Raw genomic sequence first — 24878 nt, forward strand, 5'->3', positions numbered from 1 at the left:
AACGCAGACGTGGAGTGGATTCCGACTCATGGCGACCCCACGTGTTACAGAGTAGAACAGCTCCACAGTGTTTTCTTGGCGGTAATATTTACAGAAGCAGACTACCGAGACTTTCTTCTGCAGCTCCACTGGGTGAGTTCAAATCGCCAGGGATTTGCACCACCCAGGGACGAGGGACCTAGTGGAAACCCTGGTGGCGTAGTGGTTAAGTGCTACTACGGCTGCTAACCAAAGGGTCGGCAGTTCGAATCCGCCAGGCGCTCCTTGGAAACTCTATGCGGCAGTTCTACTCTGTCCTATAGGGTCGCTATGAGTCGGAATCCACTCGAGGGCACTGGGTTTGGTTTGGTCTGGGTTAGGGACCTAGTACACAATAAAGACCAAACCTGTTGCCATGGAGTTGATTCTAACTCATACCGACCCTATAGGGTTTCCAAGGTTGTAAATCTTTACTGAAGCAGACTGCTATATCTTTCTCCTAAAGAGCAGCTAGTGAGTTTGAACCACCAACCTTTTGGTTAGCACCTGAGCGCTTAACCACTGCGCCACCAGGGCTCCTTGGTACACGATGTTGTCAGATGCTGAGTTGGTTCTGATTCGTAGTGACTGTTATGGACTGAATTGTGTCCCCCCCGCAAAATATATGTAACAACTGGACTAAACCAAAAGCAAAGAAGTTTCCTGAATACACTGAACACTTTGAAGGCCAGCATAGTAGGGGCGGGGGTTTGGGGATCATGGTTTCAAGGGACATCTAAGTCAATTTGCATAATAAAATCTACTAAGAAAACATTCTGCATCCCACTTTGGAGAGTTGTGTCTGGGGTTTTAAACGGCAGCAAGTGGCCATCTGAGCTGCATCAATTGGTCTCAACCCACCTGGAGCAAAGGAGTCTGAAGAACACCAAAGACACAAGGTAATTATGAGCCCAAGAGACAGAAAGGGCCACATAATCCAGAGACTACAGCCTGAAACCAGAAGAACTAGATGGTGCCCTGCTACTACCGATGACTGCCCTGACAGGGAACACAACAGAGAACCCCTGAGGGAGCAGGAGAGCAGTGGGGTGCAGATCTTAAATTCTCATAAAAAGACCAGACTTAATGGTCTGGCTCAGACTAGAAGGACCCTGGAGGTCATGGTCTCCAGACCTTCTGTTAGCCCAAGACAGGAACCATACCCAAAGCCAACTCTTCAGACAGGGATTGGACTGGAATATGGGATAGAAAATTATACTGGTGAAGAGTGAACTTCTCGGATCAAGAAGAGACATGAGACTATGTGGGCAGCTCCTGTCTGTAGAGGAGATGAGAGGGCAGAGGGGATTGGAAGCTGGGTGAGTGGACACGAAAATAGAGAGTGGAGGGAAGGATTGTGTTTCTCATTAGAGGGAGAGCAACTAGGAGTATATAGTAAGGTGTATATAATTTTTGTATGAGTGACTGACTTGATTTGTAAACTTTCACTTAAAGCAGAATAAAAGTTTTTTTTTTTAATGTGTGAACTTGGTTAGGCCACAATTCCCAGTATTCTGTGGTTGTCCTCTATTTTGTGATTGTAATTTTATGTTAAAAAAGATTACAATAGGATTGTAACACCACCCTTACCCAGGTCACGTCACTGATCCAAGGTAAAGGGAGATTCCCTGGGGTGTGGCCTGCACCACCTTTTATCTCTCAAGAGATAAAAAGGAAAGGGTAGCAAGCACAGAGTTGGGGACATCATACCCAAGAGAGTAGCACCAGGAGCAGAGTGCATCCTTTTAACCCAGGGTCCCTGCACCTGAGAAGCTTCTCGACCATGGGAAGATTGAGGACAAGGACCTTCCTCCAGAACTGACAGAGACAGAAAGGCTTCCCCTGGAGCTGACGCCTTGAATTTGGACTTTTGCCTACTTTACTGGGAGGAAATAAATTTCTCTTTGTTAAAGCCATCCACTTGTGGTATTTCTGTTACGGCAGCACTAAATGACTAAGACAGTGACCCTATGTACAGCAGAATGAAACACTCCCAGTCCTGTGCCATCCTCACAATCATTGCTATGTTTGAGCCCATTGTTTCAGCCAGTATGTCAATCCATTTTGTTGATAATCCTCCTCTTTTTCACCGACCCTCTATTTTACCAAGCATTACCTCCTTCTCCAGGGACAGATCCCTCCTGATAACATGTCCAAAGTTCCTGAAATGAAGCCTCACCATCCTTGCTTCTAAGGAGTATTCCAGCTGTACTTCTTCCAAGACATAATACATAATTAAAAAAAAAGTAACTAGGAGGCAGGGCCAAGATGGCGGAGTAGTCACACACTTCTGGTGATCCCTCTTACATCAAAGACCCCCAAAAACAAGTGAAACGATTATATTTATGACAAGCTAGGAGCTCTGAAGATCAAACACGAAGTTAGGAAACGGACTGAGTAGCAGGGGGCAGGGAGAGACGGTTCAGAAGAGAAGAGGAGTTGCTAAACCTAAACCTCCAGGAACCCTCAGGCACCATTCCCCGGAGCAACCATGGTGGGGCATTATGGGCACAGTTTCCTCAGGGAGAGACAGCCAGCCACACAGCCTACTCACACCTCCAGAACCAGAGAACAGCACTCTCAGCAAAAGCTAAGTACTTGTGTTTATATTACCATGTCCCTAGCCCCCAAGCTGGCTTCAGTGGCTGTTGATTTCCCTGGTCCTGAGATAGGTTCTGCTGCATGTCCTGAGCCATTCTCCCAGCCTTGGAGAAGATAAATTCACAATTGGAGGAAAAGATAATCTGCCAGCTTCACTAAGCTGGGGAGCTCAGAACAGAAGTGGCTCCTGTCCAGGCACAGACGGTCCATGGACTTTGAATACCCTTCCCCCTTGCATGGACCCATGTGGGTCCATTTCAGGAGAATAGGCCCTTGTTGGCAGACTACAAGTGTTTCAGGGGTGCGGTCGAGAGGTGGGTGTTTGATGTTTGACACTGCTTTGCCTATTAAACAAGGTCCTCACCTACCCACATCAGGGGCCTAAGGACTGGTGGCTCCATCCACGTCACCTAGCCACCCGCGACAGGGGTCCAAGGATAAGGGGTACCTTCCGGTCCTTACAACCAAAAGCATTGGGTGACCATGGTCCAGCTGCAGAAGCCACCCGCCTGTGTGCTCTAGGGCACAGGGACATGCTTTCCTCACAGACACTCAGGGGATGGTTGTCAGCCCCTTGCCTTGTTCAGAGCATGACCCCCTGCTGCAATCAGATACGTGTACCTACACCAATCACTCCTGTCCCTCTAAGACTGTAGGACAGAACCTGTACCAAACACTTGATGACCAACTACCTGGACACATGAGCTGAATCCATTACAAGAAAACTGAAAGGACTTCTAGGTTCATATACCTCGTTACAGCTCTAGCCATCTGGTGACAGGACATTAGAGCTTCAAAGGCAAAAATGATCAAGCTAGCTTACTCGAGCAGCCTAATTGAGCATGTTGTTGTTAGGTGCCATCGAGGCAGTTCTGGCTCATAGTGACCCTATGCACAACAGAATGAAACACTGCCAAGTTCTGCACGATCCTTGCAATTGTTGTTATGCTTCAGCTCGTTGTTGCATCCACTGTGTCAATCCACCTTGTTGAGGGGCTTCCTCTTTTCAGCTGATCCTGTATTTGCGAAGCATGATGTCCTTCTCCAGGGACTGATCCCTCCTGACAACATGTACAAAGTATGTAAGACGCAGTCTCGCCATCCTTGCCTCTAAGGAGCATTCTGGCCACAGTTCCTCCAAGACAGATTTGTTCGTTCTTTTGGCAGTCCATGGTATGTTCAATATTCTTCACCAACACCACAATTCGAAGGTGTCAGCTCTTCTTCAATCTTCCTTATTCATTGTCCAGCTTTCACATGCATATGATGTGATTGAAAATACCACAGCTGGGGCCAGGCACACCTTAGTCTTCAAGGTGACATCTTTGCTCTTCAACGCTTTGAAGAGGTCCTTTGCAGCAGATTTGCCCAATGCAATGAGTCTTTTGATTTCCTGACTGCTACTTCCATGGCTGTTGATTGTGGATCCAAGTAAAATGAAATCCTTGACAACTTCAATCTTTTCTCCATTTATCATGATGTTGCTTATTGGTCCAGTTGTGAGGATTTTTGTTTTCTTTATGTTGAGGTGCAATCCATACTGAAGGCTGTGGTCTTTGATCTTCATTAGTAAGTGCTTCAAGTCGTCTTCACTTTCAGCAAGCAAGGTTGTGTCATCTGCATAATGCAGGTTGTTAATGAGCCTTCCTCCAATCCTAATGCCCCATTCTTCTTCATATAGTCCAGCTTCTCAGATTTTTTGCTCAGCATACAGATGGAACAGGTATGGCAAAAGGATACAACCCTGATGCACACCTTTCCTGACTTTAAATCAATCAGTATCCCCTTGTTCTGTCTGAACAACTGCCTCTTGATCTATGTAGAGGTTCCTCATGAGCACAATTAAGCATCCTGGAATTCCCATTCTTCACAATGTTATCCATAATCTGTTAAGTTTCACACAGTCAAATGCCTTTGCTTAGTCTATAAAACACAGGAAAACATCCTTCTGGTATTCTCGACTTTCAGTCAGGATCCATCTGACATCGGCAATGATAGCCTGGTTCCACATCCTCTTCTGAAACCGGCGTGAATTTCTGGCAGTTCCCTCTCAATATAGTGTTGCAGCCATTTTTGAATGATCTTCAGCAAAATTTTGTTCGCGTATGATATTAATGATATTTTTCTACAATTTCCACATTCGGTTGGATCAGGTTTCTTGAGAATAGGTATAAATATGGATCTCTTCCAATCAGTTGGCCAGGAAGCTGTCTTCCATATTTCTTGTCACAGACGAGTGAGCACCTCCAGCACTGCATCCATTTGTTGAAACATCTCAGCTGATATTCCGTCAATTCCTGGAGCCTTGTTTTTTGCCAGCGCCTTCAGAGCAGCTTAGATTTCTTCCTGTAGTACCATCAGTTCCTGATCATATGCCACCTCTTGAAAGGGTTGGACATCAACTAATTCTTGTTGGTATAACAACTCTGTGTATTCCTTCCATCTTCTTTTGATGCTTCCTGCGTCCTTTAATATTTTCCCCATAGAATCCTTCACTATTGCAACTCGGGGCTTGAATTTTTTCCTCAGTTCTTTCAGCTTGAGAAACACTAAGCATGTTCTTCCCTTTTGGTTTTCTATCTCCAGCTCTTTGCCCATGTCTTTATAATACTTTACTTTTTTGGGGGGGGGGGCATATCAAAACAAAATAAGCAAGAAGCTAGGATACAGCAAGCAAACACAAAGTAAACTAATACAATCACTTATAAAGGGCTCAGAAACAACAGTCAATATCAAATCACATAAAGAAGCAGACCATGATCGCTTCAACAAGCTCTCAAAACAAAGACTCAAGGAATCTTCCAGATGAAGGTATATTTCTGAAATTACCAGGTGCAGAATACAATTAATATACAGAACCCTTCAAGACATCAGGAAGGAGATCAGGCATTATGCATAACAAGCCAAGGAACACACAGATAAAACAGTTGAAGAAGTTAAAAAGGTTATTCAGGAACATAATGAAAAATTTAATAAGCTGCAAGAATCCATAGAGAGACAGCACTCAGAAATTCAGAAGATTAACAATAAAATTACAAAATTAGACAACTCAATAGGAAGTCAGAGGAGCAGAATTGAGGAAGTGGAAGGCAGAATTAGTGAGATTAAAGATAAAACACTTGGCACCAATATATTTGAAGAAAATCAGATAAAAGAATGAAAAAAATGAAGAAACACTAAGAATCATGTGGAACTCTATCAAGAGAAATAACCTATAAGCAACTGGAGTATAAGAACAGGGAGGGATAACAGAAAATACAGAGAGAATTGCTGAAAATTTGTTGGCAGAAAACTGCCCTGATATCGTGAAAGACAAGAAGATATCTATCTAATATGCTCATCAAACTCCACATAAGGTAGATCTCAAAGGAAAGTCACCAAGACATAATCAAACATGCCAAAACCTAAGCTAAAGACAGAATATTAAGAGTGGCTAGGGATAAACAAGAAGTCACCTACAAGGGAGCGACAATAAGAATAAGATCGGACTACTCAGCATAACCCACGCAAGAAGGCGATGGGATGACTTGTATAAAGCATTGAAGGAAAAAAAAGGAGTTCTCTGGTTAGAAAATCAATAATATCAGATATCAACCCAAGACTAGAACACAAGACAGAGCAACCAGCTGTCAACCCAGATAGGGAAATCACAAAAATAAATCAAGATTAAAAAAAAAAAAATGTTCAAAACAGGGAAACAGCAATGTCATTCTGTAAAACGAAGACAACCTTAAAACAATAAAGAGGGATGAAGAAAAATGTAGTCACAGATCCTTCATGTGGAGAGGAAGACAAGGTGATGTAAAGAAATAAAAGTTAGGTTTAAACTTAGAAAAATAGGGGTAAATATTAAGGTAACCACAAAGGAGACTAACAATCCTACTCATCAAAATAAAATACAAGAAAAAAATAAAGACTCAGCAAAAACAAAATCAACAACAACGATTAAAAGGAAAAGACAATATAAACTCAGCACATAAAATTAAGTGGGAAAATGAAACTGTCAACAACACACAAAGAAAGACATCAAAATGACAGCACTAAACTCAAACCTATCCATAATTACACTGAATTAAATAGACTCAGTGCATCAATAAAGAGACAGAGAGTGGCAGAATGGATTAAAAAAAACACAATCCGTCTACATGCTTCCTACAAGAGACACATCTTTGACTTAGAGACACAGACAAACTAAAACTCAAAGGATGGAAAAAAATATAGCAAGCAAACAACAATCAAAAAAGAGCAGGAGTGGCAATATCAATTTCTGACAAAATAGACTTTAAAGCTAAATCCACCACAAAGGATAAGGAAGGACACTACATAATGATTAAAGAGACAATATTCCAGGAGGATATAACCATATTAAATATTTATGCACCCAATGACAGGGCCCCAAGATACATAAAACAAACTCTAACAGCATTGAAAAGTGAGATAGACAGCTCCACAATTACAGTAGGAGACTTCAACACACCACTTTCAGTGAAGGACAGAACAGAAAGAAGCTCAGTAAAGATACGAAGAGCTAAATGGCACAATCAACCAACTTGACCTTATAGGCATATACAGAACACTATCCTCAACAGCAGCCTAGTATACTTTCTTTTCCAGCACACATGGAACTTTCTCTAGAATAGACCACATATTAGGTCATAAAGCAAGCCTTAGCAGAATCCAAAACATCAAAATATTACAAAGCATCATCTCTGACCATAAGGCCATAAAAGTAGAAATAAATAACAGAAAAACGACTGGGTTATAGAAGACATCAAGTGTGGAATACAGAAATTCATAGAACCCAATGAGAATGGAAACACTTCCTATCAGAACCTTTGAGACACAGCTAAAACACTGCTCAGAGGTCGATTTATATCAATAAATTAAAAAAAAAAATGCACACATACAAAAAGAACAAAAGGGCCAAAATCAAAGAATTGTCCCTGCAACTTGAACAAATAAAAAGAGAGCAACAAAAGAAACCCTCAGGCATCAGAAGAAAGCAAATAATAAAAATTAGAGCAGAATTAAATAGAGAACAGAAAAACAATTGGAAGAGTTAACAAGACCAAAAGCTGGTTCTTTGAAAAAATTAACCAAGTTGATAAACCACTGGCCAAACTGACAAAAGAAAAACCGGAGAGGAAGCAAATAACCTGAGTAAGACACAACTGAAATTAAAAAAATCATATCAGACTACCATGAGAAATTGTACTCTAACAAATTTGAAAACCTAGAAGAAATGGACAAATTTCTAGAAACACACTACCTGCCTAAACTAACACAAACAGAGGTAGAACAACTAAATAAACTCATATCAAAAGAAGAGATCGAAAAGGCAATTTAAAAACTCCCAACAAAAGAAGCCCTGCCCAGACAGCGTCACTGTAGAGTTCTACCAAACTTTTGGAGAAGAGTTAACACCACTACTACTAAAGGTATTTCAGAGCATAGAAAAGGATGGAATACTCCCAAACTCATTTTATGAAGCCACCATATCCCTGATACCAAAACCAGGTAAAGACACCACAAAAAAAGAAAATTATAGACTTATATACGTCATGAATGTAGATGTAAATATCCTCAACAAAATTCTAGCCAATAGAATTCAACAACATATCAAAAAAATAATTCACCAGGACCAAGTGAGATTCATACCAGGTATGCAGGGTTGGTTCAACATTAGGAAAACAATGAATGTAATCCATCATATAAATAAAACAAAAGACAAGAACCACATGATCTTATCAATCGATGCAGAAAAGGCATTTGACAAAGTCCAACACCCATTCATGATAAAAACTCTCAGCAAAAGAAGAATAGAAGGAAAATTCCTCAGCATAATAAAGGGCATTTCTACAAAGCCAACAGCCAACAACATCCTAAATGGAGAGAGCCTGAAAGTGTTCCCATTGAGACAGGAACCAGACAAGCATGCTCTTTGTCACCACTCTTATTCAACATTGTGCTGGAGGTCCTAGACGGAGCAAATAGGCTAGATAAAGAAATAAAGGGCATTCAGATTGATAAGGAAGAAGTAAAATTATCTCTATTTGCAGATGACATGATCTTATACACAGAAAACCCTGAAGAATTCATCAAGAAAACTACAGAAACTAATAGAAGAGTTCAGCAGAGTATCAGGTTACAAGAAAAACATACAAAAATCAGTTGGATTCCTCTACACCAACAAGGAGAACATCAAAGAGGAAACCACCAAATCAATACCATTTACAGTAGCCCCAAGAAGATAAAATACTTAGGAATAAATTTTCCCAGAGATGTATAAGACTTATAAAAAAAAAAAAAAAAAAACGCTTCTGCAGGAAACCAAAAGAGACCCACCTAAGTGGAAAAACATACCTTGGTCATGGATAGGAAGACTTAACATTGTAAAAATGTCTATTCTACCAAAAGTGATCTGTAGATACAAGGCAATTCCGATCCAAATTCCAATGACATTTTTTAATGAGATGAAAAAACAAATCACTAACCTCATATAGAAGGGAAAGAGGCCCTGGATAAGTAAAGCATTACTGAAAAAGAAGAAAAAAGTGGGAGGCCTCACACTACCTGATTTTAGAACCTATTATACCACCACAGTAGTCAAACAGCCTGGTACTGGTGCAACACATACCTAGACCAATAGAACAGAATTGAGAATCCAGACATAAATCCATCCACATACGAGCAGCTGATATTTGACAAAGGCCCAAAATCAGTTAAATAGGGAAAAGACAATCTCTTTAACAAATGCTGCTGGCATAATTGGGTATCCACCTGCAAAAAAATGAAACAAGACCCATACCTCACACCATGTGCAGAAATGGACTCGAAATGGATGAAAGACCTAAATATAAAATCTAAAACGATAAAGATCATGGAAGAAAATTAGGGACAATGTTAGGAGCCCTAATACACGGCATAAACAGTATACAAAACATTACTAACAATCCACAAACACCAGAAAAACTAGATAACTGGGAGCTCCTAAAAATCAAACACCTATCCAAAGACTTCACCAAAACAGTAAAAAGATTACCTACAGACTGGGAAAAGTTTCTAGCTATGACATTTTCGATCAGCATCTGATCTCTAAAATCTACATGATACTGCAAAAACTCAACTTCAAAGAGACAAATAACCCAATTAAAAAATGGGCAAAGGATATGAACAGGCACTTCACTAAAGATGACATTCAGGTAACTAATAGGTAAATGAGGAAGTGCTCAGGATCATTAACCATTAGAGAAATGCAGATCAAAACTACGGTGAGATTCCATCTCACTCCAACAAGGCTGGCATTAATCCAAAACACACACAATAATAAATGTTGGAGAGGCTGTGGAGAGACTGGAACACTTATACACTGCTGATGGGATTATAAAATGGTACAACCACTTTGGAAATCGATTTGGCACTTCCTTAAAAAACTAGAAATAGAACTACCATACGATCCAGCAATCCCACTCCTTGGAATATATCCTAGAAAAATAAGAGCCTTTACATGAACAGATACATGCACACCCATGTTCATTGCAGCACTGCTTACAATAGCAAAAAGATGGAAGCAACCAAGGTGCCCGTGAATGGATGAATGGATAAATTGTGGTATATTCACAAGATGGAATACTATGCATCAATACAGAACAATGATGAATCCTTGAAACATTTCATAACATGGAGGAACCTGGAAGGGATTATGCTCAGTTAAATTAGTCAGGTGCAATAGGACAAATATTGTATAAGACCACTATTATGAGAACTCAAGAAGTAGTTTAGGGAAGAAAATACTCTTTGATGGTTACCAGAGTGGGGATGGAGGGAAGAGAGGGGTATTCACGAATTAGATAGTAGACAAGAACTATTTTAGGTGAAGGGAAAGACAACACACAATACAGGAGACGTAGGCACAACTGGACTAAACCAAAAGCAAAGAAGTTTCTTGAATAAACTGAATGCTTCGAAGGCCAGCGTAGTAGGGGCGGGGGCTTGGGGACCATGGTTTCAGGTGACATCTAGGTCAACTGGAATAATAAAATCTATTAAGAAAATATTCTGCATCCCACTTTGGAGAGTGGCATCTGGGGTCTTAAACACTAGCAAGGAGCCATCTAAGATGCATCAGTTGGTCTCAACTCACCTAGAGCAAAGGAGAATGAAGAACACCAAGGACACAAGGTAATTATGAGCCTAAGAGACAGAAAGAGCCACATAAATCAGAGACTACATCAGCCTGAGACCAGAGGAACTGGATGGTACCTGGTTACAACCGATGACTGCCCTGACAAGGAACACAACAGAGAACCCCTGAGGGAACAGGAGAGCAGTGGGATGCAGACCTCAAACTCTCGTAACAAGACCAGACTTAATGGTCTGACTGAGACTAGAAAGACCCCGGAGGTCAAGGTTCCCAGACCTTCTGTTAGCCCAAGACAGGAATCATTCCCAAAGCCAACTCTTCAGATAGGGATTGGACTAGACTATGGGATAGAAAATGATAATGGTGAGGAGTGAGCTTTTTGGACCACGTAGACACATGAGACTGTGTGGACAGCTCCTGTCTGGAGGGAGATGAGAAGGCAGAGGCGGACAGAAGCTGGCTGAATGGACACAGAGATCAGGTTGGAGAGAAGGAGTGTGCTGTCTCATTATGGAGAGAGCAAGTAGGAGTATACAGCAAAGTGTATATAAATTTTTGTAAGAGAGACTGGCTTGATTTGTAAACTTTCACTTAAAGCACAATAAAAATTAAAAAAAAAAAGGAATCAAACCCAGTGCCATCCATTTAATTCTGACTATAACAACCCTATAGGATAGTGTAGAACGGTCCCATAGGCTTTCCAAGGAGTGGCTGGTGGATTCAATCTGGTGACCTTTTGGTTAGCAGCTGTAGCTCTTAACCACTGCGCCACCAGGGCTGCTAATACACAATAGGCTCTTAGTAAAACTTTGTGGACAGAAGGAGGGTATGAGCACACCAACAGTGGTCTGTGACTTTAGATTTGGGAGTGGATTCTTGTTGAATGAAGCTCTCTAGGGGTGAATTTGGGCCAGACCAGGCTCTGAGTGTGAGTTTTGATTGTTGGAGCTGTCTGCATGTACATTCCAAGTGGATGTGGGAGGCTGGGTGTGAGTGGATGGAGCTCGGGGTATCCAGGCTTGCAGAGGGTTACCTGGTTGAGTATGGCCCTTAGGATGTAATTCCTGGTACAGGTGTAGGGCAGCCCCAGCTGAAGATCAGCCCAGAGGGTTGGCTGGCGGAGTGGTTTGTTCTTGGCTCCAGATGCTATAAGCGCACGCTGCCCGCATCTCAGCACCTCCACCATCTAGCTGAGCCTGGAGGCATTGTCCCAGTCAAGAGAACCTACCCCAGACTCGAGACACATCACTAGTCTATAAGCTTTATTGGGGGTGGGGGGTGCGTGGAGAATGCCCATGGAGCTGTCCACAGCTCCTGTGCTGCACGGAGACGGGAGTTCTCACAGCAGCCTCCCTGAATCTGGAAGGGTGTGTAGACTCTGCTGCCAGCTGCTGCTTCTTCAATGCTAGTTAGGTGTGCCAGAGGCCAAAGCACCAAAGCTTCATGGGGATGGTGCATGGGAGGAGTGTTCACGTGTCTCAGGGCAGGGCGGGGAGAAAGGCAAGGGAGCCTAGAAGCTGAGTGGGCATGTAAGACTTAATTAAAGCAGAATCCTGGACCTTGCACTGTACCCCTCGGCCCTCCACCCACTGTGGTGTGACCTTGGGGCAGTCATTTCTCCTCTCTGAGCCTGTTTCCTCATCTGTTAAATGGGGACAACAGTGTCTGCATAGAGGTGTGACTGCTGACCCCAGGCCACCGCCTTCTATTGCTCAGGCCAAATGAGCCAGGCGGGGCACTGCCAAAGGGCATTGGCAGCGGGTTCTAGAGCTATCCTGGAACTTGTTAAATGAGGGAGTCAGGGTAAAAGGGCAGGAGGTTTAGTCGAGGGCTTTCTTGGGATTTGTCTAAGGCCAGGGACCCAGTCAGGTAGGTGGCAGGAAGAGAGAGAGACCTGGAGGGGTTAGGGGAGGGTCTGGGTTGGGGCCCACTCCCACTTCCCAGGGGTTAGGGGGTACAGCTGTTGTTACTTCTCCCAGGCCTGAGTTCTGGGGCCACTGTGGGCTGGGCTGGAGACTTTGGGAGGGCAAGAGGGCCCTGCGGTGTCCCCACCCCAGATCCTTTCTTCTGAGGCAGATGAAATCTTGGTGTTGAAATGGCTCTGCTGACCTGGCACTGACCTGAGGCCTTGCAGTGGACCAGGCCGGGTGGGGCAGGGCAATGGGGAGATAGGCAGGGAGAACCTCAGGAGCAGAGAGCACCACAGCCCCCTCCCCCTAGGCACTCTGCCCCCTGCCCCCTTACCCCAGCGCTATTTGAAGTGGGACAGGAAATGGGCGATGGGGTAATGGGGTCCATCGATGCCCAGGCCCTGGCAGAGGCCCAGCAGGCGGATGCGGGCCTCAGCGGGGCGGGGCCCAGCACAGGCCACACTGCAGTAGGGCTCCTCGTACTCGCCGGACATCAGGGACTCCTCCAGCATGTTGAAGCGCAGCACACCCCGGTCGTGCAGCGCCTGCAGGGCCTCGCGGCTGGCGGTGGAGCTCAGCGCCTGCAGGTGCTGGGATACCAGGCACATGACTCCCACCAGATGGCCTCGGGCGCGCGGGTGAGCAGGCAGGGCAGGCCGGAGGCCACAGGCCACCATGGCGGCAGCCAGCAGCAGGTCCACGCCATAGAGCTCCAGGATCCAGTCCCGCAGGTAGAAGCCGCCCATGCGGGGGTTGATCTCGATGAGCCGCGGCCCAGCCCCAGTCAGCTTGAGCTCGACATTGAAGACCCCATCCAGCAGCCCACAGCCCAGGCAGCAGCGGAAAGCTGCCTGCACCAGCTGCGCCTCCTGCTCGGGGACCAGCCCAGTGGGCATACAGGCTGCGGTCTCGGTAAAGCCGGGCAGCCGCGTGGGGCCATTGTCGGAGACGAAAGCTGCCAAGAGCTGCCCACGAAATAGCACCAGGTCTACATCGTGCTCCGTGCCCTCCACGAACTCCATTAGCAGCATGGCGTTGCCCCAGCCCAGCCCGATGCCTGGGTGGTCAGCTTCGCCCTGCAGGTCGCGGGCGATCCGGGAAAAGTGCTCACGGCACTGCGACGCATCCTCCACCAGCCGCACGCCCACCGCGCCTGCCCCAAACTCCAGCTTCATGACGCCGGGCAGAGGTACCTGGCGAACAGCTCGCTCCACGTCTGCCTCACTCTCCAGTGGGCAGCAGGGCACTGCATGCAGAGAGGGCGCTGGCCAGGGTGGGCCTCGGCGGCACAACAGGTGCAGCTGGGTGCGGCTCTTCTGTTTGGCCAGGCGCATGGCGGCCGGCGGGCTGCAGGGCAACCCCAGCTCCTGGCAGAGCAGGGCCGTGAGCACCAGGCAGTCGTCCCAGTAGGAGAAGCAGCCGTCAAGTTGCAGGCCGCGCGCCCGCACCAGCTCTGCTAGCAGCCGTGCATTCTCCTCATCCCTGCGGTGTTCCGTCATATCGAAGTGGATGAAGGTATGCACCAACTGGGAGGCGAAGTGGTTGGGATCTGACTCCACCAGGTGCAGCTGCAGAAAGCACAGGAGGGGGTGCCAGGGACACACCCAGGTCAGCCCATGTCGGGTGCCGGCAGGAGGGAAAGGGGCCTAGGACTTGGCCTGGGACCTTTCCTGCCTTGTTCTCCGCAGCATTCCTCATGCCTAGTACACCACCTGGTACACAATAGGTACCAATGAATAAACGGAAGGTGCAGAGGTGGGACAACTAACCCAGCTGGAGGGGAGGGAAGGCATCTGTGAGGAGGCAAGGCTTAAGCTGGGAGCTGAAGCATCAGAGTCAGCCTGAGCAAAGGCCAGGAGCAGTGATCTGAAAGGCGCCAGAGGGAGAGGGCGAGACCTGGGTGGAGTGGCCAAAGTGCAGAGGAATGGAGCCCATGCCCACAGCCAGCCTCTCCCTGGCCTGGGCGTGCAGAGAAACCAGTTGGTCTCTTTAAGCATCATGCCCTTGGTGGTCATCCACTCGCCATGCACGGACACTGGGAGGTGTCTGCAGAGGAATCCCATGGAGTCCCAGACACAAAGAGGCAGGTGCCCAGGGCAGAGGCAGCCCCTGAGGAGGGAGGGTAGGGTGACTGACTGCATTGGGACTATAATGCTTGGCAGCTGAGGAGTGGAGTGATGTTCTAGGGGAGAACATAAGGTCTCAGGCAGGGAGCAAAGGGGAGCAGGAAGGGCTGGAGGGTAGGGTTTACCGAGGGGTGTTGTACTGTGGGAGGGGAGAGGAGGCCACTGTGGGCAATTAGGGCTGGTCTGAGAAGAGTGTAGACATTTGGCCTCAGTTTTCTCATCTGTTCAATGGGAACAAGAATGTCTACCCCATCTGCATGGCTAAAGATTCTGCAATGTGAGGCCACTGCTGTGAAACTGGGTGACAAGGGTCAGGAATTCAACCTCAAGGATCCACCCTTTCCCCAGGATGGAGCTAGGATCCTTAGCCTGGCGTTTCAGGCTTCGGCTCTGAGGCTAAACCTAAATGCTGTCACCGCCTCCCCAGCTCGTCCACCCCGGGCTCCTCTTCTCTCCCGAAGGGGTCTCTCACATCTAGCGGGGACAGAATTCATTGAGAGGCCAGGGTGAGTTTAGCCTCCCACTCCCTTTAGGGTAGAGGACCTGGCTCCCACCCCAGGCTCGCGTTCTTTCCAGGACATTCCTGCGCAGACCCCGCCCCTACCAGCGCAGGCCCCACCATTACCAGCGAAGGCCTCTCGCCAAGGCCCCGCCCCACCCCCTGGACAGACCCCGCCCCTCTCCCGCCCCTGTCCGCCCTCGCCACGCCCTTCGTCCCGCCCCGCCCCGCCCCTCGCCCGCCCCCGCCCACCTTGAGCCCGTAGTCGCGCGCAGCATCCCACACGAATTTCTTGCTGACGCCGCCGGCGCCGACCAGCAGCAGCTGCTTTCCCTCCATGAGGCAGCGCGCCGAGCGCCGGAGCATGGTTTCCACGAGCGGCGCCGCCGCCGTCGCCTCGGCCGCAGGCCCCATGCGCGGCGCGGCCCACAGCCCCTCGAGCGCGCCGCACGCCTCCAGACACAGGGCGCCGTTCAGCTCCAGGGCCACGGGGGTCAGCGCGCGGCCGGTCACGGTTAGCGCGAAGTCCACGCCTGGCGGGCGGAAGCGGGCTCAGCGCGGCGGCCGCGGCTCGGCCCCGGCCCCGGCCCCGTACCCGTACCCGTACCCGTACCCGTACCCGTACCCGTACCCGTACCCGTACCCGTACCCGTACCCGTACCCGTACCCGTACCCGTACGCCCGCGCCCGCACTCACCCAGCACGTCGGTGCGGACCTGGCGCCCTCCGCGCTGCTCGGCGCTCAGGCCGGCCTCCAGGGCCAGCACGGCGGCCAGCGCGGCCTCGGCCGCCGCCTTGACGCTCTGCTGCACGGCCTCCACCTGTGCCGCCTCGCCCAGGCCGCACTGGGCCAGCGCCACCTCCAGCGTCCGCGGCAGGGAGCTGTGGTGCCGCAGCGGCCGGTCTCCACGACCCACGGCGCACACCACCTGGGCAGGGCACGGCTCTGGGGCATTGACCCGAGAGGGGCCCTCCGAGGACCCTCCTCCCCCTGCACACACACACCTCCCCTAACGCCAAGACCCAGGCCAGATCCTTCACCAGACATTCCAAAATTCCCATCCCCCAATGCGACTTAAGCTACACAAACCACCCACCCTTGTTGCGCCCCAGACCTCTTCAGGGTTCTACCCAGGCTTCCAGGCCCAGCTGGGGTTCCTGCTCCTAGCTCCTGCAGCCCTGGGGGCCTGAACCACCCTGCTGTGCCCCAGCCCTAGCATCGCCCCGGGAACCCTCTCCCTGACTCCCGCTTGGAGCTCCCTCAGAGCAAGTACAAAGCCCCCTCGGTTTGGAGAGTCCCCCAAGCCTTCCTGGAGCTCCTGGCTTGGAGACCCTCCTACCGGGCTCCGGGCACTGGAGTTGGTTGGGGACGCTGGGTCGGCCTCCCATGAGGGCAGGAGCTCCCTGGGAAGAGGCTTCCCCTGGGCCCTGGGCCTCAGCTTAGGGCTGAGCACAGGGGCAGGGGATCCCGATACAGGAGAAGTGCAGGAAGGGTTGCAGGAGAGGGAGAAAGTGTCAGACCCAGGAGGCCCCCCTGCAGGCAACCAGGAGCCCCCAAGATTTTGCCCTCCCCTCTCTGCCCAGAGACTGCCCAGGGCCTTCATCAGGTGAGTAGGGCTGGGCTGTGATGTGTCAGGTAGGGCCCCCACCTAGCCCAGGCCTTGCTCACCTTGCTCAGCAGGGGCCTGTCCCCCTGTGTGCGACATACCACAGCACAGATGCGAACAGCCAGCTCAGGGCCTGGCAGGGTGCTGCCTGGGGGAAGACAGGAGGCCTGAGCCCAGCCCAGAGCGGCCAGGAGGCTGGGCCCCGCCCTCACCCCAGAAGCCCACGAGGCTCTCACCTGGGCTGGGCAGCCGGACAGGTGGGCACACAGCCTCCACCAGGACACTCTCCTCCTCCTCCAGCTTCTCCAGTAACGCCAGCACCGTGTTCACTACTGCACCCAGCTCCACCCTTGGGTGCAGACGCAATGCCTGCTGCCCCCGCCAGCGCCAGCCACTGAGCTTCACGGCCACCTGCAGCAGGGAGGGCAGAGGGGCTGCCTCACCACCACCCGTGTGCTTGCAGGTGGGATGCTCAGACCCCAGGAGCCAGGAGTAAACGGCTAAAAAGACAGGGGTTGCCACAGCAAGATGGGGCCACCTTCCCAGGAGGACTTGGAAACCATCCCTAGGGCCCGTATCTGCCCAGGCTTTAGGGTGGGCAGAGACCTGTTACCTGCAGGGTGTCCCCCAGGGCCTCCGAGTGCAGAAAGGCCTCCACTTCCTCCTTCACTAGGACCTCCTGGCCCTCTTTGCCGCTCAGCTCTACCAGCCGCAGTCCTGGGCTGGCCTCCCCACCCCACAGCAACCCCAGTGGCTTGTAGGTGAAGGCCAGGGTAGCTGGCACAGCCACACCCCCCTGCCGGCTCAGCAACCCCCTGGTCAGCAGCCGGTCCTCCAGCAGCCGGGCCATCTCGGCCGAAGTGCCTGTGGGGCAGGCCAGGTCACGGGCCAGCTCTGCTGCCTCTCGACTCCGGCCAGGCCCTGGCCCCAGGTCTGCCAGAAAGTAGGTGACCCGGCGTGGGGGCACAAAGTCGTCCAGGAATGTCAGGCCCCCCTGGTGGAAGCTCACAGCTTTGGAGACCAGCAGGGCCGCCTCTCCCGGCTGCCCGGGCACTGGCACCTTCGTCAGCCAAGCAGGGGACAGGCAAAGGAGCATGTTTCCTGTGGGCAGAGGGGGCAGGCAGCTGGCCAGGAGAGGCCTAATGCCCCCACGTCCTCCACCTCCAGCCCAGGCCCGAGGAGTTGGGGGGCAGCTGCTCTCAGAACCCACCCCCACCCAGAGCCGGGCAGCTGTCTGCTGGAATGCAGGCCGTTGCCAGGGTCGGAGGGTATTTTGGGATGCGGCCGGGCCAGGGCAGGGCTGCCCTTTCTGTAGGAGGGGGTGGGGGAGCTCGGGCACACACTCACCCGGGCTCTGGACCCCACCGCCCAGCAGCACAGACAGGAAGGTGCTGGGGGATCCCAGAACGCACAGGGTCACCTCTGCCCCTGGGCAGCCTCGGGGGAAGAGAATAGGGCCCAGCTCACCAGGGGCTCTCCTTGCTGTCTTTCTGCCCGCCTCCCCCCTCCATCCCTCTGCTCTCACCCTTGGGCCTCTGGTCCTTCCTGGGATTGGATGAGAGGCATATGGGGGACAGAAAGGAGACTGGATAGGGAAGGGGGAGCCCTCCACACCTGGAAGGCTGGGTTCCTTCTCTGCTGCCCATCTGGACGGCTCTGGAGACTGGGTGTCAGGAGACCTGGATTCTAGCCTGGGCTCTGCCAATACTTTCTGTGTAACCTTGGAGGAGCCACTGTTCCTGTCTGGGTCTCAGTTTCCCGGTCTATACAATGGGACTAACTGGGATTCTCATGTGTTCTAGCTGTGAACCCTCTGTCCAAGCAAACTCTTTTGTGGCCATCGGCTATAGCAAGCAGATGAAACAGGGGAGGAGCCTGGGGTCCTAACTTCACAGCTGCTAGAAGCTTCAGCTCCCCCAGAACCTGGCTGGCAAATCACAGGGCTGGATCTTCTGGGGTGGATGGGGGACCTCAGTCACTGCCTTTATTGGTGCCCGGTGTTCTTGGAAACATGGCCTGCCTGCCCAGGGTGAATGGCCTTGCTGCCCTGGCTTCAGACAGACCCAGAGCAGGGGAGAGGCCACTCTTGGCAGGCACCCCTCTGCCCCTCTGGAATGGGAAGCAAGGTGGGTTGAGGGCACCTCCCTCCTCCCCAGAGTGCCCCCCTCCGTGGAGCCCTTGGGCACCTGTGCGGGGCACCTGGCTGCGGTCCTGGGTCTCGGGGAAGCCAGCGTGCTGCAGGCAGGTCTGTAGGAGGCTGTAGTAGTAGGCCGTCCAGGCCTGGGCCTCGGCCCCCTCAGGGGAGCCCTTACAGTCCAGGCCCACGTCCTGGCACCAGGGACCAGGGAGGCAGCCTGTGGGCGGCAGACCAGAGGCCCCTCTCCACGGGCCTTCCTCGTCCTCCAGGTCCTTGGAGCCCAGGGGGCTGTCCCAACCGGGACACAGCGGATCCAGGGAGAGCTGAGGGGGCAGAACGAGTGGGCCTTGGGTGGGCAGGGCCAGGGGGCACATCAAGTCACCCCAGAGCCCAGATCCTCCCCCTGCCCCTCAACCTCGAGTTATATTGGGGACGGACACTGCCCAGTGGGCCAGGAGAGGATGGAGTAGATTGGGGGAGTGGAGGCTTGTCACTAGGTCAAGCGTGTGGGAGTGCTTTGTAAACTGTTGCCTGCAGTGCCCTGGGTCAGGGGAGGACAGCCGTGTCCTGCTGTGTGGACCACTGGGTCCCTCCCCACACACAGGCGCTGCCCTGGCTTGGCTCACAGGTGGAGCTTTTTGTCTGTTTTGTTCACTGAGGCAGCCTCAGCACCTCAAACCGTGCCTGGCACACAGGAGCTATTCCAGAAATGTTTGTTGAGTGAAAACTAAATAAACATACACCAATTTAATGACCCTGGGCCGCTCACTGTTCTTGGGGCCTCAGTGGCCCATCTGGCATCATGGAGTTCTGTGGGACCAAGTATCCCCGGAAGCCCCACTGCACACCCAGCCTGGTGCAAGGCATGGGGAGGACAAAGGCGGGTGCCCCTGTTTTAAGATGGTTCAAGTCAAGGGAACACTTTATGTCAGTGAGGTCTTAGCCCCTTGCCCCTCTCTGAGATATGGGGTGGCTGTTCCCTGGCTGACAACCTCACAGGACTGCTGGAGGCTTAGTGCGAACACAGGTGGGGACACGTATTCCTTGCTGTCCCCCAGCCTGGAACAGGAGGCCTGGCAGCCGGGCACGTTGCCACCTTGGGCATGTTGAGAGGTGGGTACCTGGCGCCTGCCCTGTCCAATCGTGGGGTGCTGTGGCTTGGACCAAGATCACCTTGGTTGCTGTGGCTGGGAGGACAGAGGTCTGGACCTCAGGCCTAGGCTTGAATCTCAGCTTGCCAGAGCAAACCTCTGAGCCTCCACCCTGCTCAGAAAGTGGGCTCCCTGCTGTGCCCCCAAACCTAGAATGCTGCTGGGTGCACAGTAGGTGCTCAGGACGTGTTGCTGGATGAATGGGTATGCAGGGAGACTAACGGTGCCCACCTCCCAGGGCTAGTGGAGAGAAATGAAGGCTGCTGCTCCTATGGGAGGCAGAGCGAGGAATGACAGGGCAGCCGCAGGGTTAGGCTCTGGGTGTCAACCGCTGCCCTCTGGGCCCTCCCTCTGTCCATGGTCTTGGGTCTTGGGGGGAGGGACCAGAGGGGACTCACCATCTCGCAGGTGGAGAGGCTGAGAGACTGATGGCAGAGACAGAGGGACAGAGAGACAAAGGAGGGGGTCAGGGCATCTGAGTCCTTACCCCACCACCCAGTCCCAAAGAGTTTGGGGGTAGACAGGTGGCTGCCACCATGCCTCTGTCCTGTCCCAGCCAGGAGGGTTCCAAGGCTGCCCTACCCCCACCCTAAGGAGGCAGAGATTTCTGTGCCAGGACCCCAAGGTCCTGCACCCCAAGGGTTCTGCACCCCTGAGCTCACAGATCCAGGGCTACACAGGGCAGCACAGGGGTCCCGACCCAGCTGAGCCCCTCGAGTGGGGGCACCCCGTCCCTCTGTGCTGAGGGCAGGGCTGAGGACCCTTCTGGGGCCGGATGCTCGGGGTCCCTGTCCCCACAGCCCCTGCCCCAGCAGCCCCCCTTCCTGGCTCACCCGTGCTGGGGGCCGGAGCTGGGGTACCTGCGGGTGCAGCGGCTCGGTGGGCAGCAGGGCTCGGCGGGCGGGCAGGCAGCGGGTGGCTGGGTGACAGCAGCGGCGGCACAGCACCGAGCTGGGGCGGTGCCACCTTTTATAGCAGCCCCTGGGGCATGCCCAGTGCGCCGTGGGCGGAGCGGGCTGGAGGGGTCAAGTTCAGCCCTGCCGCCGGCTGGACAAAGGGACCACGCCCGGGCCAGCTCAGATCCCTCCCGCCAAAACCTTCTCAGCCAGTCCTGAGACCTGGGGCACTGGGGGGCTGGGGGACCTCGGATAGGCCAGGGGCAGGGCGCCACTGCGAGAGACAAACTTGGAGGGACAGGCAGGGATGTTCAGCAACAGTGAGGGGAGATGCGGGACCAGGTACAATGAGCAAGGACTGTCCGAGAGGGTCACAGACACAGGTCTGGGGATGGAAAAGACAGGGCTAGGGCCAAGGACAGTTTATGGGAGACAGAGGTGGGAGGGATGGAAGCGGGAGGGTGGAGGGAGGGGGCAGGGAGAGTCAGAGGCTGGCGCGGGCAGAGACTGGTACTAGAACCCGCCCTTGGGGGTGAGGTGGCCCTAGGAGCGGGTGACCAGGGCACACAGTCAAGCCTGCTCTTGGACCACAGCTGTCTGACCAATGAGCACTTGGCCCCATTGTAGCTGCTCCAGGAAAGACCCCCCTCTCCAGGTCCTCTAAGTCTGTGGGGTCCCCTTGCCAGAGTGGGGGTGTCTCAGTTCAGTCCGGCATGAGGGCAGTTCCAGGTCCCAGGGACACCCTCTGCCTTGCAGGGGGCCAGGCGAGGGACTGGCCAGGCTCACAGGGATCCCAGTGGGTCTGAGCAGAGAAGGGGGTGTCTGCATGATCACCTGGCCAGGAACACACAGGTCAGCTGCATGCCGCAGTCACACCCACAGTCGCCACAAGACACGACACTTCCACCCAGTTACACCCACCCGTATACACAGAAGCACACCCCAGAGACCTGGCTCACAGCCACCAATTCACCCAAATAAACACACCTGGAGATGCCCACCTTCTCCTGGAGTGTGTCACGCCAGCTGGGTTCCAATCCTAGCTCTGTCTGGGGGCCGGGGCACCTCCCTTCCAGATCTAAACCACACTTTCTTGTCTCACAGGGTCTGGCACCCCACATGTGAGTGGTCGCAGCTTCCCCACCACACACCCACAGCTCCCACTCTCCCTGACCGTTTCGGACTTGGATCCCCTTGGCCTGTCCTCTGTGAGCCTCCTGGGCTAGGGGAGAGGACTGAGGGGCTGGGGACAAAGCCAGCCAGCCCAGGGGCACCTGTGGCACTTGTGGGGTGCAGGAGAGGGGCCAGGTTTGGGTGCTTTCTGCAGCTATATACAGATTAGCTTCTGAAGACCCACCCCTGCCACCACTGAGACAAATCGAGGGCCCTCCCGGCCCCAGATCCATACACAGCCTTCTTTGTAGGGGGCCTGGCTCCTGGATTGAGGTGCAGCCCCCTGGAGATCCACTCCCAGCCCCCCAAAAGATCCATGGCCTGCTGTCTGGGTGGCCTGAGCTCTAGTTGATCTCACGGGGGAGGGGGGCAGGGTCGTTGCCCAGCTGCACCCAAAGAGCATGAGCTTTGACATCTAACAAGCTATGCAGCCTCTGGGGACCTCAGTTTTCTCATCTTTGAAATGGGGATTACAATGCCTACTTCAGCCCAGGCTCAGGTGGGCAGGGCGCCTGGCAGGTGGGCGCTCAGTGGTAGTATCAGCAGCTGCTGCTTGAGCTTGTTCCAGGCCCTGTGCAGAGGACTCTATGGGAGTGTGGCATGTGGCCCCCTGAGTAGCAGTTATTCTCCTCTACCTTTTACCTCTTGTCATCGAGTCAGTTCCGACTCAGTGATCCTATAGAGTAGAACTACCTTAAAGTGTTTCCAAGGAGTGGCTGGTGCATTTGAACTGCCAACTTTTTGGTTAGCAGCCAACCTCTTAACCACTGGGCCACCAGAGCTCCCTCTGCCTTTTACAGGTGAGGAAATTAAGGCTCAGAGAGGTGGTGTGACTTACCCAAGGTCACATAGCTGGGGAGAGCCGGAACTGAGGTCTTCCCTCTGCCAGAGCCTGTGTGAAGTGCTGGGTCTGTCCGCCTCCAGGCTCCTGCCCCGCACAGCATCCAGTGCAGGCCAGGAGGCCGAGTGTGTCTGCTGGCTGGGCCCTGGGTGCCCCCACCCGCCCCACTCTCTCCCCTGTGCACACACACTGTGCAGAGAGGACAATGGGGTTTGTGCCCACTCCCAGGTCGCCCTGGCTGGGCACTGGCATGCTGGTGGTTGCCCTGTGGACCCCTCAGCTCAGGCCCCCCATGGAGATGGCTGAGAATGGAACTGGCAGAGGGCTGCCCAGAAAATGCTTCCAGAAGGCAGAGTCCCAGCCCTAGATGGGCCCAAATGCAGGGCCCTGCTGGAGACCACCTGCCCCTAGGGTCTGTACCCAGGTGACCTACTGCCACCAGGGCCTCCCTTCCAGCCACATGGCTGTATTCTCTGTCCCCTACTCTCCAGCCAGGCAGGAGTGGCACAGGGGCTGAGTGCTGGGGGGCAGGGCGCTTATGGCAGACTCCAGGGGCAAGTCTCCCCCTAGCTGCGATTGTGCCTGGAATCCCACCCCTAGTCCCCCTCTAGAGCTGAGGCTTTGTCTCTAGAAGGCACAGAAGGTCTGCTTCGTGGCCAGCTATGCCTCTCACCATGCTCCTGGGCTGGCACCCAACCTCTCTGAGCCTCCATTCCGCCTTCCTCTACTACGGCTCTCAGGGCCAGCCACAGAGAAAGGGTGCCGTGGGGGGTCGTTTGAGAAAGGATTTAGTGAGCTGCAGAGAAGCGAGTTTTTAAGTGACAGGTACCCCAGTGGATGTGGAGGAGCAAGGGAGGGCTTTGGAGCCCTCAGGGGCCTCAGCTGCTGCCCACATTCAGGCGAGGTGATGCAGGGCTGCAGAGTGGGGGGCAGGAAGGAGAAAGCCCCAGCAGGGAAGGCCAAGGTATAGCGGGAACTGCTGATGGTGAGGGTCAGAGGAAAACTTTGGGTCTGTTAAGGGACGTGAGGCCTTGGCCAAGTCCTTCCCCTCCTGAGCCTTGGTTTCCCTCAGGGCTGGCTCTCTGCAGATATGGGTCGGGAAATACCCGTGATTCCCTACTCTAGACCGCAGGCTACTTGGGAGTGGGACCGTTCTTCTCCGGGCCCAGGGCTTGGCCTGGCACTTAGCGGGTACCACAGAACTCGTGTAGAGTGAGTGTATTCTGGAAGCCTGTGGCCCTGTCGTTAGAACATTCCAGATCTGGGCTCACTGCCTTCCAGGATTTGACAGGCGGCCATGCCAATGTTCCAGCTCCGTCATCGGGACATTTGGGATGAACACTCCACCTAATGGTCTGCCACTGAAGCGTGGGACTCTACATGCTTTCTGGTGGTACTCTAGAGTCCTGCCATGTGCCCCCACACCTGCCGGAGAAGGTGGCCTTGGGAGGCAGGGACACTGGGCACCTGGGAATGGGCACTGCAGGGATGCAGCCTGCAGCAGAACCAGCGTTGTCCTGGCAATGGCTCACGTCCCAGGCACCCCAGGGCCCTGCGGGGGCAATTAGAGAGTGTGGGAGGGGGTTTCCATGGTGGCAGTCCCAGGGGGGTGCAGCTAGGGCTGAGGGAGGGGCAAGGGCCGGCGGGGCCTTTCTCCTTTGTCCTGGGCACACTGGGCCTTTGTTCCTGCCTCACTCCCTTGGAGAGGCGGGACCAGGCCCATGGGTAGGGGGGTGTGTACTTGAGTTACAGCCCCCCACCCCTAGGGGCCCTGAC

At 52.6% G+C, this 24878-nt stretch overlaps 1 protein-coding gene across 1 annotated transcript; it reads right to left on the reverse strand.

The window, feature by feature from the left end:
- Positions 1 to 11831: 11831 nt before the first annotated feature.
- On the reverse strand, positions 11832 to 21229 carry CARNS1 (carnosine synthase 1). Its single transcript, XM_064287703.1, has 7 exons — positions 19091 to 21229; positions 17518 to 18341; positions 17141 to 17315; positions 16967 to 17052; positions 15995 to 16226; positions 15550 to 15830; positions 11832 to 14240 (listed from the first exon to the last, which is right to left on the reverse strand). Exons 1-7 carry the CDS (start codon positions 19413 to 19415, stop codon positions 13014 to 13016), a joined length of 3150 nt encoding a protein of 1049 aa, XP_064143773.1. The 5' UTR covers positions 19416 to 21229; the 3' UTR covers positions 11832 to 13013.
- Between the last annotated feature and the right edge of the window lie 3649 nt (positions 21230 to 24878).

Source organism: Loxodonta africana, chromosome 7, assembly GCF_030014295.1.
Source record: "Loxodonta africana isolate mLoxAfr1 chromosome 7, mLoxAfr1.hap2, whole genome shotgun sequence".
NCBI classification, from domain to species: domain Eukaryota; kingdom Metazoa; phylum Chordata; class Mammalia; order Proboscidea; family Elephantidae; genus Loxodonta; species Loxodonta africana.

Coding starts and splice junctions, on each gene's coding strand:
- CARNS1 (XM_064287703.1), bottom strand. CDS start 19,415: ATGTGCCCCCTGGCCCTGCCCACCCAAGGCCCACTCGTTCTGCCCCCT. Junction 18,342..19,090: donor CAGCCAGGTGCCCCGCACAG/GTGCCCAAGGGC, acceptor TCTTCCCCCGAG/GCTGCCCAGGGGCAGAGGTG. Junction 17,316..17,517: donor CCCTGGGGGACACCCTGCAG/GTAACAGGTCTC, acceptor TCCCTGCTGCAG/GTGGCCGTGAAGCTCAGTGG.